We start from the raw sequence: 14,213 nt of genomic DNA, 5'->3' as shown, positions 1-14,213 counted from the left end.
AAAATGTTATGCTACCCACATGGTTTTCTTTGAGCAAAACTCAATTCATCATAATTAATTAACATCAACACCCAACTTAGTCATGACACTGAGCTATTTGGGGATTTCCCAAAGCAAAAGGGAACCAGATGCCCCAGGCAAGGTAAGCTCCAAATGGCACAGTATGGACTGAAGACTACCCCAAAGACTCTGAAATCAGACTTTACCCAGCCCGCAGCAGCTTAGAGCATGAACGACCTGATGACTCTAGTGACCTGGGCATCTTTGGAACACTCAGGTGAAGACTACCTCACTCAGGTACCATGCTGGATTCAGTGAGGGAGACAGGGCAAACACAAAGATAAGGGTGGTCTAATCAAGTCAGGAAAACATACAAACCTATATAAACTTAGGTACATATGGCCAGAAATAGCACTATATATGGTCCACAGAGTTCATCACAGGCCAGGGTGATGAGGACAAGCTTTAGGGTGGTAGGATTCGAGCTGAGCCTGAATGACAGGCTGGATTCAGTTACAAAAAGATGTGAAAGGCAATTCAGGCAGAGGCTCTAAGCAGGAATTACAACATGACTAAGACTGGTCCAGTCTGGCTGCAGCAGAGGTATCTGGTAAGAAGTAATGGTAAGCAAGGGCAAGAGAGACTAGGGACAACTGTAGACAGCCTTGAAGACCTGGCCAGGGGGTCAAGGCTTGATAACAGGGACCAAAATTGGTCTGTGCTCAAAGGAGCAGCTAGTCTAATGGGTGCTTTAGGGGGAAAAAAAATATATATATATATGTGTGTGTGTGTGTGTATATATATATATATATATATATATATATATATATATATATAAAATTCCCATGTGCAGGATCAACAAAAGGGAAAAAGAAGTAAGGTTAGAAAACCTGACAGACACAACTGAAATCGAGAGGCACCATAAGTAAAGACAGTGCTTGACCCATAGTGGAATCGGCATTAAAAATACAAAGGACGTTACTGGGGCAAGGCAGGAAATTTAAATATGAACTGTATATTGAATAACAGTATTTTTTAGTGTTATAATTCAAATATGTTGATTATGCTGTGGTTAAATTACTGTGTTAATTACAGAATCATGCACAACGTATTATATAAGACAATGACCTTGTTCTCGGAGATGTCTACTAAAGTATTTAGGGATGAAAGGTCATGACGTCTACAACTAACTTGGATGGGTCGAGAAGAAAACTATATATGTAGAGAGACGTAAAAGCAAGTGTACCAAATGTTAATAACTGGAGAATGTGAGAAGGGATAGAAGAAGTCTATGGAGAGAAGCAGCAGGTTTTAGTGACCGACTGGCTACTGGTGGCAAAGAAGGGGGGGCAAAGTTTTGATGTTCTGAACGTACTTGCCAGAGGATGGTGGCAGCACCAATGGAAAAGAGAGGCTGGAGGAGGACCTGGTTTTCAGGAGACACATGCCACATCCAGCTCTGGGTAAGAAGTGGCCGGAAGAAGTGAGATGCTGGAATGAAAGGAGGAGGAAATGTCGTGCAGCAGTGGGAAATAGAGGGAAGGGACTCAGGCTGTACCGGACTAGAAATGCCAAGTCTGGGAATTACCCGGCGGGTAATTTAAGTAGGAGAACAGGATGAGATCTAGGCTAGAAACAGGAGTGTGAGAAGAGTGAGGTAAGAGATGACTGACAACAGAAGTTAGTGACGGAGGTGGGAAGAGAGTAAGAGAAGAGCCAGGAAGGCTCTACGTAACAGAAGCAAAGGTGGAGAAAGGACTAAGAAGGCAGTACCCCTTGGAAGGATCAGTAACATCGAATGCTGCAGAAACCCTCCAGAAGGTGATACTGGCAAACAGGATTAGGAAAGTACCAGTGCCTTTTGGGTGAGAGTGAAAACCAGGAGACAGGGCTCCAAAAAAGGAACAGATGACGCAGAAATGCAAGACTGGATGCAAATCACTCATGCATTCAAGATGTTCACCTTAAATGCCAGAGTGGAGATGAGATGCCAGGTAAAAGAACGAGAGAAGCAAGGGAAGAGCTGGGTTCTGTGAGAGACTGCAGCCACAGCAGCAGGAACAGATACAGACAGCTCAGAGGCACTGTGGTGTCTGGCAAGGAGAGACGGGAAGAGGATCTGGATCCACACATGGGATGAAACACACTCTCCTTTAGGCCAGAAAGAAAGGGAGAGAGAGGAGGTGAAGAGACTTAGGGTAGAGAGGTTTCTTTAATCCAGAAGGATGGAGTTCAAGGTGACATTCCTATTGTCTTCTGACTGGCCCTCTGCCTACCTATCAGTAGAAGATATGCCTGAATTAGCAACTGCTCTACGTGAGGGCAAAGACAGGCCTGAGATGGAATTAAAAAAAGTCACCTGCTGAAAGACACCTTCAGACAGTGTAAAGGTGAGCAGGGTGAGGTCCTGGCTCCTTGCATCATCACTTTCCAAAGATCTCGGGAAATATGGACGGTAATTTCCTGATGTCACATTAGCAACTAAAAATAGTTTTATAAAGTATAAAAGGAATCTGCAGCAGCAGCAAACTACTCTATGGAACCTATTTAAAGATAAGACACAGGAGAAAGAACAACATTTTGATGGCTTTTTACTTCCTTTTTAAAGCCACCACCGCTAGCAGGGGCGGACACTGGGTTTGACCTATGGCTCTCCTTAAAGGAAACTACAAGATAGCGCCTTGAACAACTGACATGTTTAAAGCAACTCTAAATGCTTGCAAAGAGGAGGCAAAGAGGTCTCTGAAGCTTCTAAGATTCTTTCATATGAAAAGGGAGAGTGACCACTTCAAAAGCACCAATGAGCTCTGGATCCCTTGAGCCTATCAGGGAGCCCCAAGGCAAGTATCTTTGGCAAAAATGGGCTTCTGTGATTCTCTTGTACCAGGATGCTCAGGGAGTCTTAATGCCAAGCTAGGTGTTGAGAGAGAAAACTTCACTCATTCCAACATCCAACCTTAAGAACGCACTCACTGCATTCACCCAGAGAGTGTCATCTGAGAATCTCAGGAGAGTTAACAGAGACCAAAGATCCTATTGGAAAATGACAAGAAAGTCCTCTAGAGGGCAATGCTAGCAATGACGGATCTAAAAACAACTACCTCGTTGGGATGAAAATAGAGTAATAAAGGATCATGGCTTAGCAATGAGTCGTTATCTCCTAAAAAATCATTCGCTCTCTCCAAGGGCCATGGAGCATGGTGACAACAATCAGCTGAAGAAAACCGGGAGCAAGCACACCTAAGGTGAACAGCACTGGATACAGCATGAGCCCAGCTGGATAAAATACATGCGACAGTTCCTATCCCCTTGTTGGCTATCTCCTACCTTTAACTTGGCACATGAGGACAGAGGCCATGTCAAAGTGATGCTAGGAGCACAAATCTGAGAACATGTACTTTGTACCATTCAATTCTGCCTGATGGTCTGCTTCCCTACAGAATATCACCTGACCTCAAACTCTGTTATAAATGTCTGAGTCACTGTGTTACTCTTTGGGAGTAACTAGCTAGGTCAAAGACCCTGTGTCATGATTCCTCCAAAGCTTCACTGTCACTGGATTATGCCAAGCGAACTCATTTTACAATCAACATCAAACAATTTCTCTCGCCATTGGTGTGGCAGCCAACCATTATAGCGACACCACTGCTCTCTACCAAGAAGTCTGCCTGTAAAGAGATGAACCATGACATAGGTCCAGTAATCTCATGTTGTGTTAAAACTGGTAACAGATCTTAGCAAAACTATTAAACTTAAGTTATTAAATGAAACAAGTCTGGGACTACCCCCAGAGTAAGGAGCCACAAGAAAGAACATAAAGGTGTAGAGGTGGATAGAAATATCCTAGGCTTTTTGTTTTCTAGTAACCCTGGTTAGGGAGAGAAGGTACCTTATCCATATGGAAGATCAAATCCAATTCACAAACATTTTCAAAACACTTATCCAGGGTCTCCACAAAAACCTAGGAAACAAGGAAAAACAGATCAAGAAATAGGAACATATTCACATCTTCATAAATGTCACATTTGAAAGTAAAGAGGGGCAGCCACGATACTACTTACCTTATGATAAATCTCAAAACAAACCAAAAAACTACCAGCTTCAGGCAATCACCCTACCTGTCCCAACTTCGAGGGCACAGTTTAGGACAGGACAATCTTGTTTTTAGTAATAGCAATACAACCAGCAGCAGACACATGGTATTGTCTTCCCCCCTTTACAAGGTGCTAATTTACACAGAAAAATAACAAACTGAAATACCAACTACTTGCAGTCCTTTCCACGAGCCTCCATGTATACACGTACAAAAAATTTTTACTAGTATGGTGTCATCACAGTTTTGTCCTGCTAATTCCACTTAACATTAACTTCAGAACACCTTTCCATGAATCACGTAAGATACTCACAATTTGAAGTTTTTAACTTAATATAACATTTAAACAGAAAAGCATACAAATGATGAGTACAGCTTAATGAATTTTCAGAATGAACACATCACATGATCAACCACCATCCAAATACCGCAGTAGAATGCTCCTAGCTCCCTCATGCCCCTTCAGCCAAAACACCCTCTCCAAAGGTAGCCACCATCCTGAGTTCTATCATCACAGTTGAGTTCTGCCTGTGAATTTACATAGGTGGCATCATACAACGTGTATTCCTTTTGTCTGAATTCTTTCATTTAACAGTGCTGGTGAATTCCTCCACGCTGCTGCATGTCATAAAAGCTTGTTCATATTCACTACTGGATAGTATTTCATAGAAATATTTATGCATTCTCCTACAGATGGGACATTTGAGTTGTTTTCAGCTTCTGACTGGCTATAAACTAATAGAAATGGAAATCATATTTCTAGCTACTCTGGAAAACTCTTTGATATTATTTATATTATTTATTTATTATTCGTTGTTATTTTACTGTTTCAGCAATTCTACTCGTAGGCACGTACCCAACAGAAATGCATATACATATATATATATATATACATATGTATGCCAAGAAAATATCATAATTTCATATGGAAGAGTTATGGACACATAACTCTTTACATTTTTATCAGTGGCTTTTTCTAGAAGGATAACATACTTGAATAGGGGCTTCTTTTCAATCCCTGAGCACTTGGTGAGCCCTTACAATCTAGCAACTCAAGTCCTTCGGTTTGGGAAAATTTTGCCAAATGCTTTAGTTGAGAATGCCCCCCTTGCCCTGTCCCTAGTCTGTCTTTCCGGAGCGGCTTCTGCTGAGGTACCAGACCTCCTCATTTTCTTATCCTTCCCCTTCCAGTTTTCTCTCAGGTCTTTAATTTCTATGAGAACATTTTGTTTCATCTTTCTTTTTTATTTAGCAGATCGTTTTTTTGTTTTGTTTTACTTCCCTGTGGCTTAAAGACAGGGGTTTGTTTTACTGTTGTCCTTTCTTTTATGGTCCCTATTTCCTCTACATTGCTCTTTCCGGTTTGTTCATTTCAGTCTTCACCTTCCATGTTAGAGGCTTTCCTCAGATTACTGATTGGCCTTGTTTTTCCAGTCATACGAATCAAAGGCTGACTGGAAGCTCTGCAACCCTAGCTATTTGCTGGGGATCCTCCCCTTCATCCCTTTAGGCTTTTTTATTCCTTCCCCTCAGATTGCTCAAATTTCCCGGAGAAATTTTACAATCCCCAGCCTGAAAATGAAAAGACTAGCTATCCGAAATTTGGGAGCAGAGTGTTGGCAAAGGGCTAGGAAGTCAGTACGCAACATTCACAAGGCACACGTTCACTGATCCCCTCGCTGTGTACCATCGACCATGTCCGGTGTCCCCCAAACCAGAGACCCAGGCCTGGGGAAAGGACTTAGGGATCTAACTGGTGCTCAGGCAGCTTTCCTTGCCCAACTCCACACCACACCCAGGGGCCGTGCTGCCAGCTCTGAGCCTCGTGAGGCTTACGTGCAGTGAAGCAGCGTGGCTGTCAGCCTTCTCTGCTGCTGGCCCAGGACGTGGCTCCCTTGGCCTTGCCAAGTCAATTACCATATTCTTTCCTCCTTTCAAAAAGTTCCTTGCTATTGTTTCCTCTCCTGTTCTGAGTGCGTGCGTGTGTGTGCGCGCGCGTGTGTGTGTGGGCCTCTAGTTTTAAAGGAAAAAAATGAACTTAGAAGTGTGGAAGTTCCCAACAGGACTTAAAAAAAAAACAAAAAACTAACAAAGTCAAAGTTCTTAACAGAAAATAAACTGTGAAAATACTCCGCCAAGAATGTTTAGAAAAACAATCATAATAAGGAATGACTAGGCATCAAAATTCATTGCAAAGCCTTGGTCATTAAAACAGTAAAATACTAAGAAAAAGAAGTATCGATCAATGGGACAGGAAATAAAATACTGAAACAGGGCGCCTGTGCGGCTCAGTCAGTTGAGCGTCTGTCCTCAGTTTGGGTCATGGTCCCGGGGTCCTGGGATCATCCCTGCTCAACAGGGAGCCTGCTTCTCCCTCTGCCTCTGCCCCTCCCCCTGCTCATGCTCTCTCTCTCTCAAATAAGTAAAATCTTTAACAAATAAATAAATAAAATACTGAAACATATACATGTGTATAAGAAAATACATTCCTCTCCCCCTCCCAGATGTGGTAAATCATTTTAATTGTTGTCAAAAGCACAATCCAGTTTTGGAAATTTGTTAAAAGGTTAAAATGCATACGAAACCTGCCATAAATTAAGACAGAGGTAGATTAAAATGCATCATAGTGATCTCTTAAAGCAATACCTTCCATAAAAAGCAAAGGTGGGCTTTTGCCTTAATGCTGAACAATGCTGGCTCTAGAATTCTATGCAATTCTGAACAAAAATGAATTCTCTGAAATTATTTCCACTTATTGTGAACCTCAACAGACCAAATTCAAAAGCAATTCCTGATAAAATCTACCATCGTCTTGAATTCCGTAGTCCAGGAATTTCAGACAAACTACGCTGAAAAGCCACTCCAGTGAAGCACGGGGACACATCATGGGCACTCTGGGTTTTGAAGCTTGAGAAAATTAAAAAGTTGATTTTGTGTATAATATTTTTAGACGTAATCTAGGAAGACCAAAACCACGAAAGCCATAACAGTCTGTGAAAGAGTCACTGGAGCCTACTGTCACCAGGCTGCCTCCATGCCCAGCGCCACATTCACGTAGCCTCCAGTGGTCGGCGCCACCAAACCCTCTTCCTCTCCCTCCACACAGCACGTGCCCCTCCTCGTCCCTGTCCTACAAGGTCTGGGGGCACTTCATCGTACGTGGGGCCTCTCATGCAAAGAAAATACAATTTTTGACAAAGGTGGTATTTTGTATTGGTGGGGAAAAGCTGTACTAGTTGACAGTGCTGGGACAAATGGCTAACCTTCAGGGGAAAAACTATAGTTGCCTATCCCAATACAGACATAAAATATCTTAGAGGTATTATGGAGCTAAGTGCAAAAAACAAACTAAAAAAGCAACGGCAGATCCCCTTTGTGCCACTCAGGTCTCTTAGTCAGTCTGTGGGAAGCTTCTGGGTGGCTGGTATTGTTAAAAGCGCTGCCCCAGCAACCAGGACTCTGGAGTAAGATGCCCAGAGCATATGTGAGGAAAGGGAGACCATATTTCTCAGTGTGCCAAGGGCTGTTTTTATTAAAGAGGGTTAATGAAATTAAGATTAGTGTAGTAATCATCTTGGGCTGCCATAACAAAATACCACAGGCTGTGTGGCTTAAACAACAGAAATTTATTTTCTCAGTGTTGGAGGCTAGTGATCCCAGATCAAGGTCTGGTAGGACTGGTTCCTGATGAGGGCTCTCCTCCTAGCTCACAGACAGCCACCTTCTCGCTGTGTCTTTGATGGGACTTTCCTTGGTTTGTGCGCATGGAAAGAGAGAAATCTTTAGTATCTCTTCCTGTCTTACAACAACATGAGTTGTATGGGATCAGAGCCCCAAGCTTATGACCTCATTTAACCATAATAAAACATCCTTAAAAGCACCCATCTCTAAATATAGTCACAGTGGGGGTTAGGGCCTCAACATATAAATTTGAGGGGACCCAATTTACTCCATAACAGTTGGGTTCTCAAATAGACCAGTAATACAGAAGGAGATGTAATAGCTCCAGAGAAGATATCCCCAGATAAAGATCGAAAAAGAGCAGTCAGATGTATCTGTTTCTTCTAGAGTCTCAAGATATCATCATTCAAGATCACGATCAAGATCGGGCGCCTGGGTGGCTCAGTTGGTTAAGCGACTGCCTTCAGCTCAGGTCATGATCCTGGAGTCCCAGGATCGAGTCCCACATCGGGCTCCCTGCTCAGCGGGGAGTCTGCTTCTCCCTCTGACCCTCTTCCCTCTCGTGCTTTCTATCTCGCATTCTCTCTCTCTCAAATAAATAAAATCTTAAAAAAAAAAAAAAAAGATCATGATCAAGATCAAAAGAACATGAAAGTCAGATAATGCAGGAATAAAATGCAGGAGCCAGAGCAGAAGCAAAGAGTATGCTAATGCATGAAGAAACTGAAGAAGCTACAGACGCAGATAGCAGAATAATAAGACACGAATCTAAAAATAAATCCTCTAAGAAATACAAATTTGAGGAACATATTGACAAAGAACATTCTTATAAAGTAAAGGCGAGATTAAATTCATCTGAAAATGGTGAGGACAGACACAAATGCAAGAAAGTAAGTCCTCAAGAGGCAGAAGTCACTCAAGACCTAAGTCTCACTAAAGGCATCATCACGGTATTAGCGGGGAGTGGAAATGTCTCAATCCAGGAACAGATCCAGAAGTCATAATCTAGAAGCAGAGAGAGGAAGACACCATGATCCAGAAGCAGGGGAAGCACTGTAGATAAAATCTAGTCCCCGCTCAACACCAACGGGCATAGGGGTAGAAGCAGGAGCAGTACAGATGAGACGTCAAGATATAAAGAAGACAATGGACAAACCAAGAAGAGTTAACAGAAGTTTAAGCCACACTCCTAGGCTACCTCTCTTCAGAGGCAGAAATAGCAATGGGTGCACAAAAAGCTTTAGCTAGGGGGCTGGAAAAGGCAGACACTGGGAATTACAAGAACAGCAAGAAGAGGAAATTGTTGAAAACAAAAACAAGGGGCACCTGGGTGGCTCAGATGGTTAGGCATCTGCCTTCGGCTCAGGTCATGATCCCAGGGTCCCAGGTCCAAGCAGGGAGGCTGCTTCTCCCTCTCCCTCTACTGTGCTCTCTCACTCTCTCTGTCAAATAAGTAAATAAAATCTTAAAAAAAAAAAAGAAAACAAAACAAAAAGAAGAAATAGCCTCAGCTACAGGAGGCTCTGTTCTCACTGCTGCGGCCCTGTGGGCAGTGCAGCGAGCTCCCCTTGTCCGTAGGGGTGCACCCCAAGGCCCCTGTGGGTGCTAAAACCACGGGTATTACCCAACCATGTACAGACTATATCCTGTATGCACATACTTAGGATGGTTTAGTTTATGAGGCCCACTAAGAGATCAACAATAATAAAAATACAACAATTAGGGGCACCTGGGTGGCTCAGCCATTAAGCGTCTGCCTTCAGCTCAGGTCATGATCCCAGGGTCCTGGGATCGAGCCCCACATTGGGCTCCCTACTCGGCAGGAAGCCTGCTTCTCCCTCTCTCACTCCCCCTGCTTATGTTCCCTCTCTCTCTGTGTCTCCCTCTGTCAAAAAAATAAAATCTTTAAAAAAAAAATTATAACAATATATTATAATAAAAGTCAAATAAATGTGGTCTCTCTCTCTCTCTCTCTCAATATCTTACTGTTCTGTACTCACCCTTCTTGTGATGACAAAAGAAGATAACATGCCTGCATGGTGAGATGAAGAGAGGTGAGCGGCTAACGCACTGTGATGTAGCATTAGGCTACTACCGACCCTCTGATAAATCAGGACACGCTTCTGGGTCGTGGCTGATCCGGGTAACTGAAGCCAGGGAAAGTGAAGCTGTGCATAAAGGGGGACTACTCTGATGCCTCAGACAGCTATGGCTCAGATGTTAGCCCAAATGAATACTTTGGCAGAGATGAGAATAGTCTTATCTAGCTATTACAACCTCGCAGTTGTGAATCCAGTGAAACCTGAACAAGAGAAAAAAGGAAGGCGTTTCAGCAAGGCAAGAAAGAGGGGGACAAATCCCAGCCTGCCTAAATATGGAATTAAACTGAATTTTGAAAACAAGAAGGAAGTTCCAAGACTAAGCAACAGGAAGTACAGATGACTCTAGAACATGGGGATTAGGAGTGCTGACCCTCCCCCACTTCCCACACAATCAAAAAATCCGTCTATAACTTGACTCCCCCAAAACTTAACTACTAATAGCCTACTACTAGTAGCTGGAAGTCTTACCAATAAGATAATCAATCAACATAAATATTGCATGTTATATGTATTATACACTGCATTATTATGATAAAGTAAGCTAAAGAAAAAATGTTATTAAGAAGGTCATAAGAAAAATACACATACAGTATTGTACTGTATTTACTGAAAAAAAATCTATGTATAAGTGGACCTAGTGCAGTCCAAGGGTCTGGAAATCTAGATGCTCAGTATGAAATGGCAAGATCATAAACCCACACATAATGCAAGGAATGGATTCAGTTTGAAAAAGATCACACTTATAAAGTTTGGGACTTTAATAAAGACTTCTTGTTCTGATCAGGTCCTTGTTCACCAGAGGGCTAGCATTCCAACTTGTGTGGGTATCACACTGTAATTTATTGAAAAAATATGATTCTCACTACAAAAACAGAAATGGTTAATTATGTGATGTAATAAGAGGCGTTAGCCAATGCTCAGTGGTAATCATTTTGCAATACATAAGTACATCAAATCAATAGGACTGTACACTTTAAACTTATGCAATACTATATACATCAATTATATCTCAATAAAGCTGGGGGGATCATTTTTTTAGAAAAATCAAATCAGGGACACTTGGGTGGCTCAGTCCAATGAGCGTCTACCTTCGGCTCAGGTCATAATCTCAGGGCCCTGGGATCAAGTCCCCCATTGGGCTCCTTGCTCAGCAGAAAGCCTGCTTCTCCCTTTGCCTGCCACTCCCCCTGCTTGTGCTTTCTCTCTCTCTCCCTCTGACAAATAAATAAAACCTTAAACAAAAATAAACAAAAATCAAATCAGTGACACTGGTGTTAGTGTTGTAATCAGGCTAAATCTCCTTCCATTAAACTTTACAGGACAAATTTTTTATTTCATGAATTCTACTTTTCAAATATACAAAAGCTGCAGGTGGGATAAAACTTCATACATGGATTATCTGTGTCATCTTGTGTACTTTGGTACTTAACTTTTTGCAGGTATTTTCATCTCTTGAAACATGAAGGAAATGTTATGCAGGTGTTCTTTAGACAATGTGGCCATTTGCTACATATCCAGCACAGATAAACTGGGTGGTGATGGTGATAAAAATGGTTTTCTCAGGAGAACAAATACTGTTAAAATGGCCATACCACCCAAAGCAATCCATACATTTAATGCAATCCCCGTCAAAACACCAACAGCATTTTCACAGAACTAGAACACAAACAATTCTAAAATTTGTATGGAACTACAAAAAAACTCAAATAGCCAAAGCAATCTTGAAAAAGAACAAAACAGGAAGTCTCACAATCCCAGACTTTAAGATACAGTACAAAGCAAAAAAAAAAAAAAAAAAAAAAAAAAAAAGATACAGTACAAAGCTATAGTAATCAAAACAGTATGGTACTGGCACAAAAACAGACACATAGATCAATGGAACAGACTAGACAGCCCAGAAATAAGCCCACTCACGATTATATGGTCAATTAATCTCAGACAAAGGAGGCAAGAATATGCAATGGGAAAAAAACCGTCTCTTCAACAAATACTGTTGGGAAAACTAGACAGCTCCATGCAAAAGAGTGAAACTGGACCACTTTCTTACATACAAAAATAAACTCGAAATGCATTAAAGACCTAAATGTGAGACTGTAAACCATAAAAATCCTAGAAGAGAGCACAGGCAGTAATCTCTCTGACACTTACCATAGTAACATTTTTCTAGACAGGTTCCCTGACTGAGGTAAGTGAAGCAAAAGCGAAAATAAACTACTGGGAAGACTTTACAATAAAAAGCTTCTGCACAACGACGTGGATGGAACTGGAGGGTGTTATGCTGAGTGAAATAAGTCAATCAGAGAAAGACATGTATCATATGACCTCACTGATATGAGGAATTCTTAATCTCAGGAAACAAACTGAGGGTTGCTGGAGTGGTGGGGGGTGGGAGGGATGGGGTGGCTGGGTGATAGACATTGGGGAGGGTATGTGCTATGGTGAGCGCTGTGAATTGTGCAAGACTGTTGAATCACAGATCTGTACTTCTGAAACAAATAATGCAACATATGTTAAGAAAAAAGAAAAAGAAGAAGATAGCAGGAGGGGAAGAATGAAGAGGAGTAAGTCGGAGGGGGAGACGAACCATGAGAGACGATGGACTCTGAAAAACAAACTGAGGGTTCTAGAGGGGAGGGGGGTGGGGGGATGGGTTAGCCTGGTGATGGGTATTAAGGAGGGCACCTTCTGCGTGGAGCACTGGGTGTTATGCACAAACAATGAATCATGGAACACTACATCAAGAACTAATGATGTAATGTATGGTGATTAACATAACAATAAAAAAATTAAAAATAAAAAAATGCTCAAAAAAGCTTCTGCACAGCAAAAGAAACAATCAACAAAGTAAAAAGACAACCTACAGGATGGGAGAAGTTATTTGCAAATGACATATCCAATAAGAAGTTAGTATCCAAAATACATAAAGAACTTAAACAACTCAACACCAAATAATAATAATAATAATAATAATAATAATAATAATCCAGTTAAAAAAGGGCAGAAGACACGAACAGATATTTCTCCAAAGAAGATATACAGATGGCCGACAGGCATACGAAAAGATGCTCAACATCACTCATCAGGGAAATGCAAATCAAAACCACAAGGAGATATCACCTCACACCTGTCAGAATGGCTAGAGTCAAAAACACAAAAAACAAGTGTTGGCAAGGATGTGGAGAAAGGAATCCTTGTGTACTGTTGGTGGGAATGCAAACTGGTACAGCCACTATAGAAAACAGTATGAAAGTTCCTCAAAAAATTAAGAATAGAATTACCATATGATCCAGTAATTCCACTCCTGGGTACTTACCCAAAGAATATGAAAATACTAATTCAAAAAGGTATATGCACCATATGTTTATTGCAGCATTATTTACAATAGCCACAGTATGGAAGCAACCGAGGTATCCATAGATAGATGAATGGATAAAGATGTGGTGTGAGCGCGCGCATGCACACACACACACACACACACACACACACACACACACACACCACACACAGAATATTACTCAGCCATAAAAACGAATGAAATCTTACCATTTCCAACAACATGGATAGATATACAGAGTATTATGCTAAGTGAAACAAGTCAGTTGGAGAAGGACAAATACTGTATGATTTCATTCATGTGGAATTCAAGAAACTGAACAAATGGACAAACCAAAAAAGAAACAAACATAAAAACCAGACTCTTAAATACAAAGAATAAACTGGTTGTTACCTGAGGAGAGGTGGGAGGGGGGATGGGCGAAACAGGTGATGGGGATTAAGAGTACACTTAGAGTGACAAACACTGAGTAATGTACAGAATTGTTGAATCACTATATTGTACACCAGAAGCTAATATAACACTGTATGTTAATTATACTGGAAATTTTTTTAAATGTAAAAAAAAGCTGAAGAATAACGAGAATAAATAAGGGTTATCTTTATGCATCATCAATCAATACAGTTTACCGAGCCTAAAATATATATATATACACACACACATATGTATGAGGAAATTTTAAAAAATGGCTTTCTCAAAAAAAAAAATAAAGGAACTGTAATACTGGACATTTTTTTTTTTAAGATTTTATTTATTTATTCATGAGAGACACAGAGAGAGAGAGAGAGAGAGAGAGGCAGAGGGAGAAACAGGCTCCCAAGGAGCACGGAGCCCAATGCGGGACTCGATCCCAGCACCCTGGGATCATGACCAGAGCCGAAGGCAGACTCTTAACCGTCTGAGCCACCCAGGTGCCCTGGACAACATTTTTATAGCTTGGAGCTATCAGGAAAAATATCAACAGATGTAACTACCTAAAGTTAAAAGACAAATGGACTAGGAG

At 41.4% G+C, this 14,213-nt stretch overlaps 1 protein-coding gene across 3 annotated transcripts in view; it reads right to left on the bottom strand.

Moving 5' to 3' along the window:
* The window catches only part of AP3S2 (adaptor related protein complex 3 subunit sigma 2), a 55,793-nt gene that overhangs the window by 26,116 nt on the left and 15,464 nt on the right, over window positions 1-14,213 (bottom strand). For 2 of the 3 annotated variants that reach the window (XM_025893034.2, XM_025893037.2), the window contains one exon: window positions 3,890-3,961. The exons of the other annotated variant lie outside the window; for it this stretch is intronic. In XM_025893034.2, the coding sequence (XP_025748819.2) occupies window positions 3,890-3,961 (72 nt within the window). The remainder of the gene's footprint in view (window positions 1-3,889; window positions 3,962-14,213) is intronic. 3 annotated transcript variants of the gene reach the window in all.

The sequence above is a fragment of the Callorhinus ursinus genome, unplaced genomic scaffold, assembly GCF_003265705.2.
Source record: "Callorhinus ursinus isolate GAN/ISIS: 27379988/994484 unplaced genomic scaffold, GSC_fseal_2.0 scaffold45, whole genome shotgun sequence".
Classification (NCBI taxonomy): Eukaryota; Metazoa; Chordata; class Mammalia; order Carnivora; family Otariidae; genus Callorhinus; species Callorhinus ursinus.
This window is presented reverse-complemented; position numbering and strand designations above follow the sequence as displayed.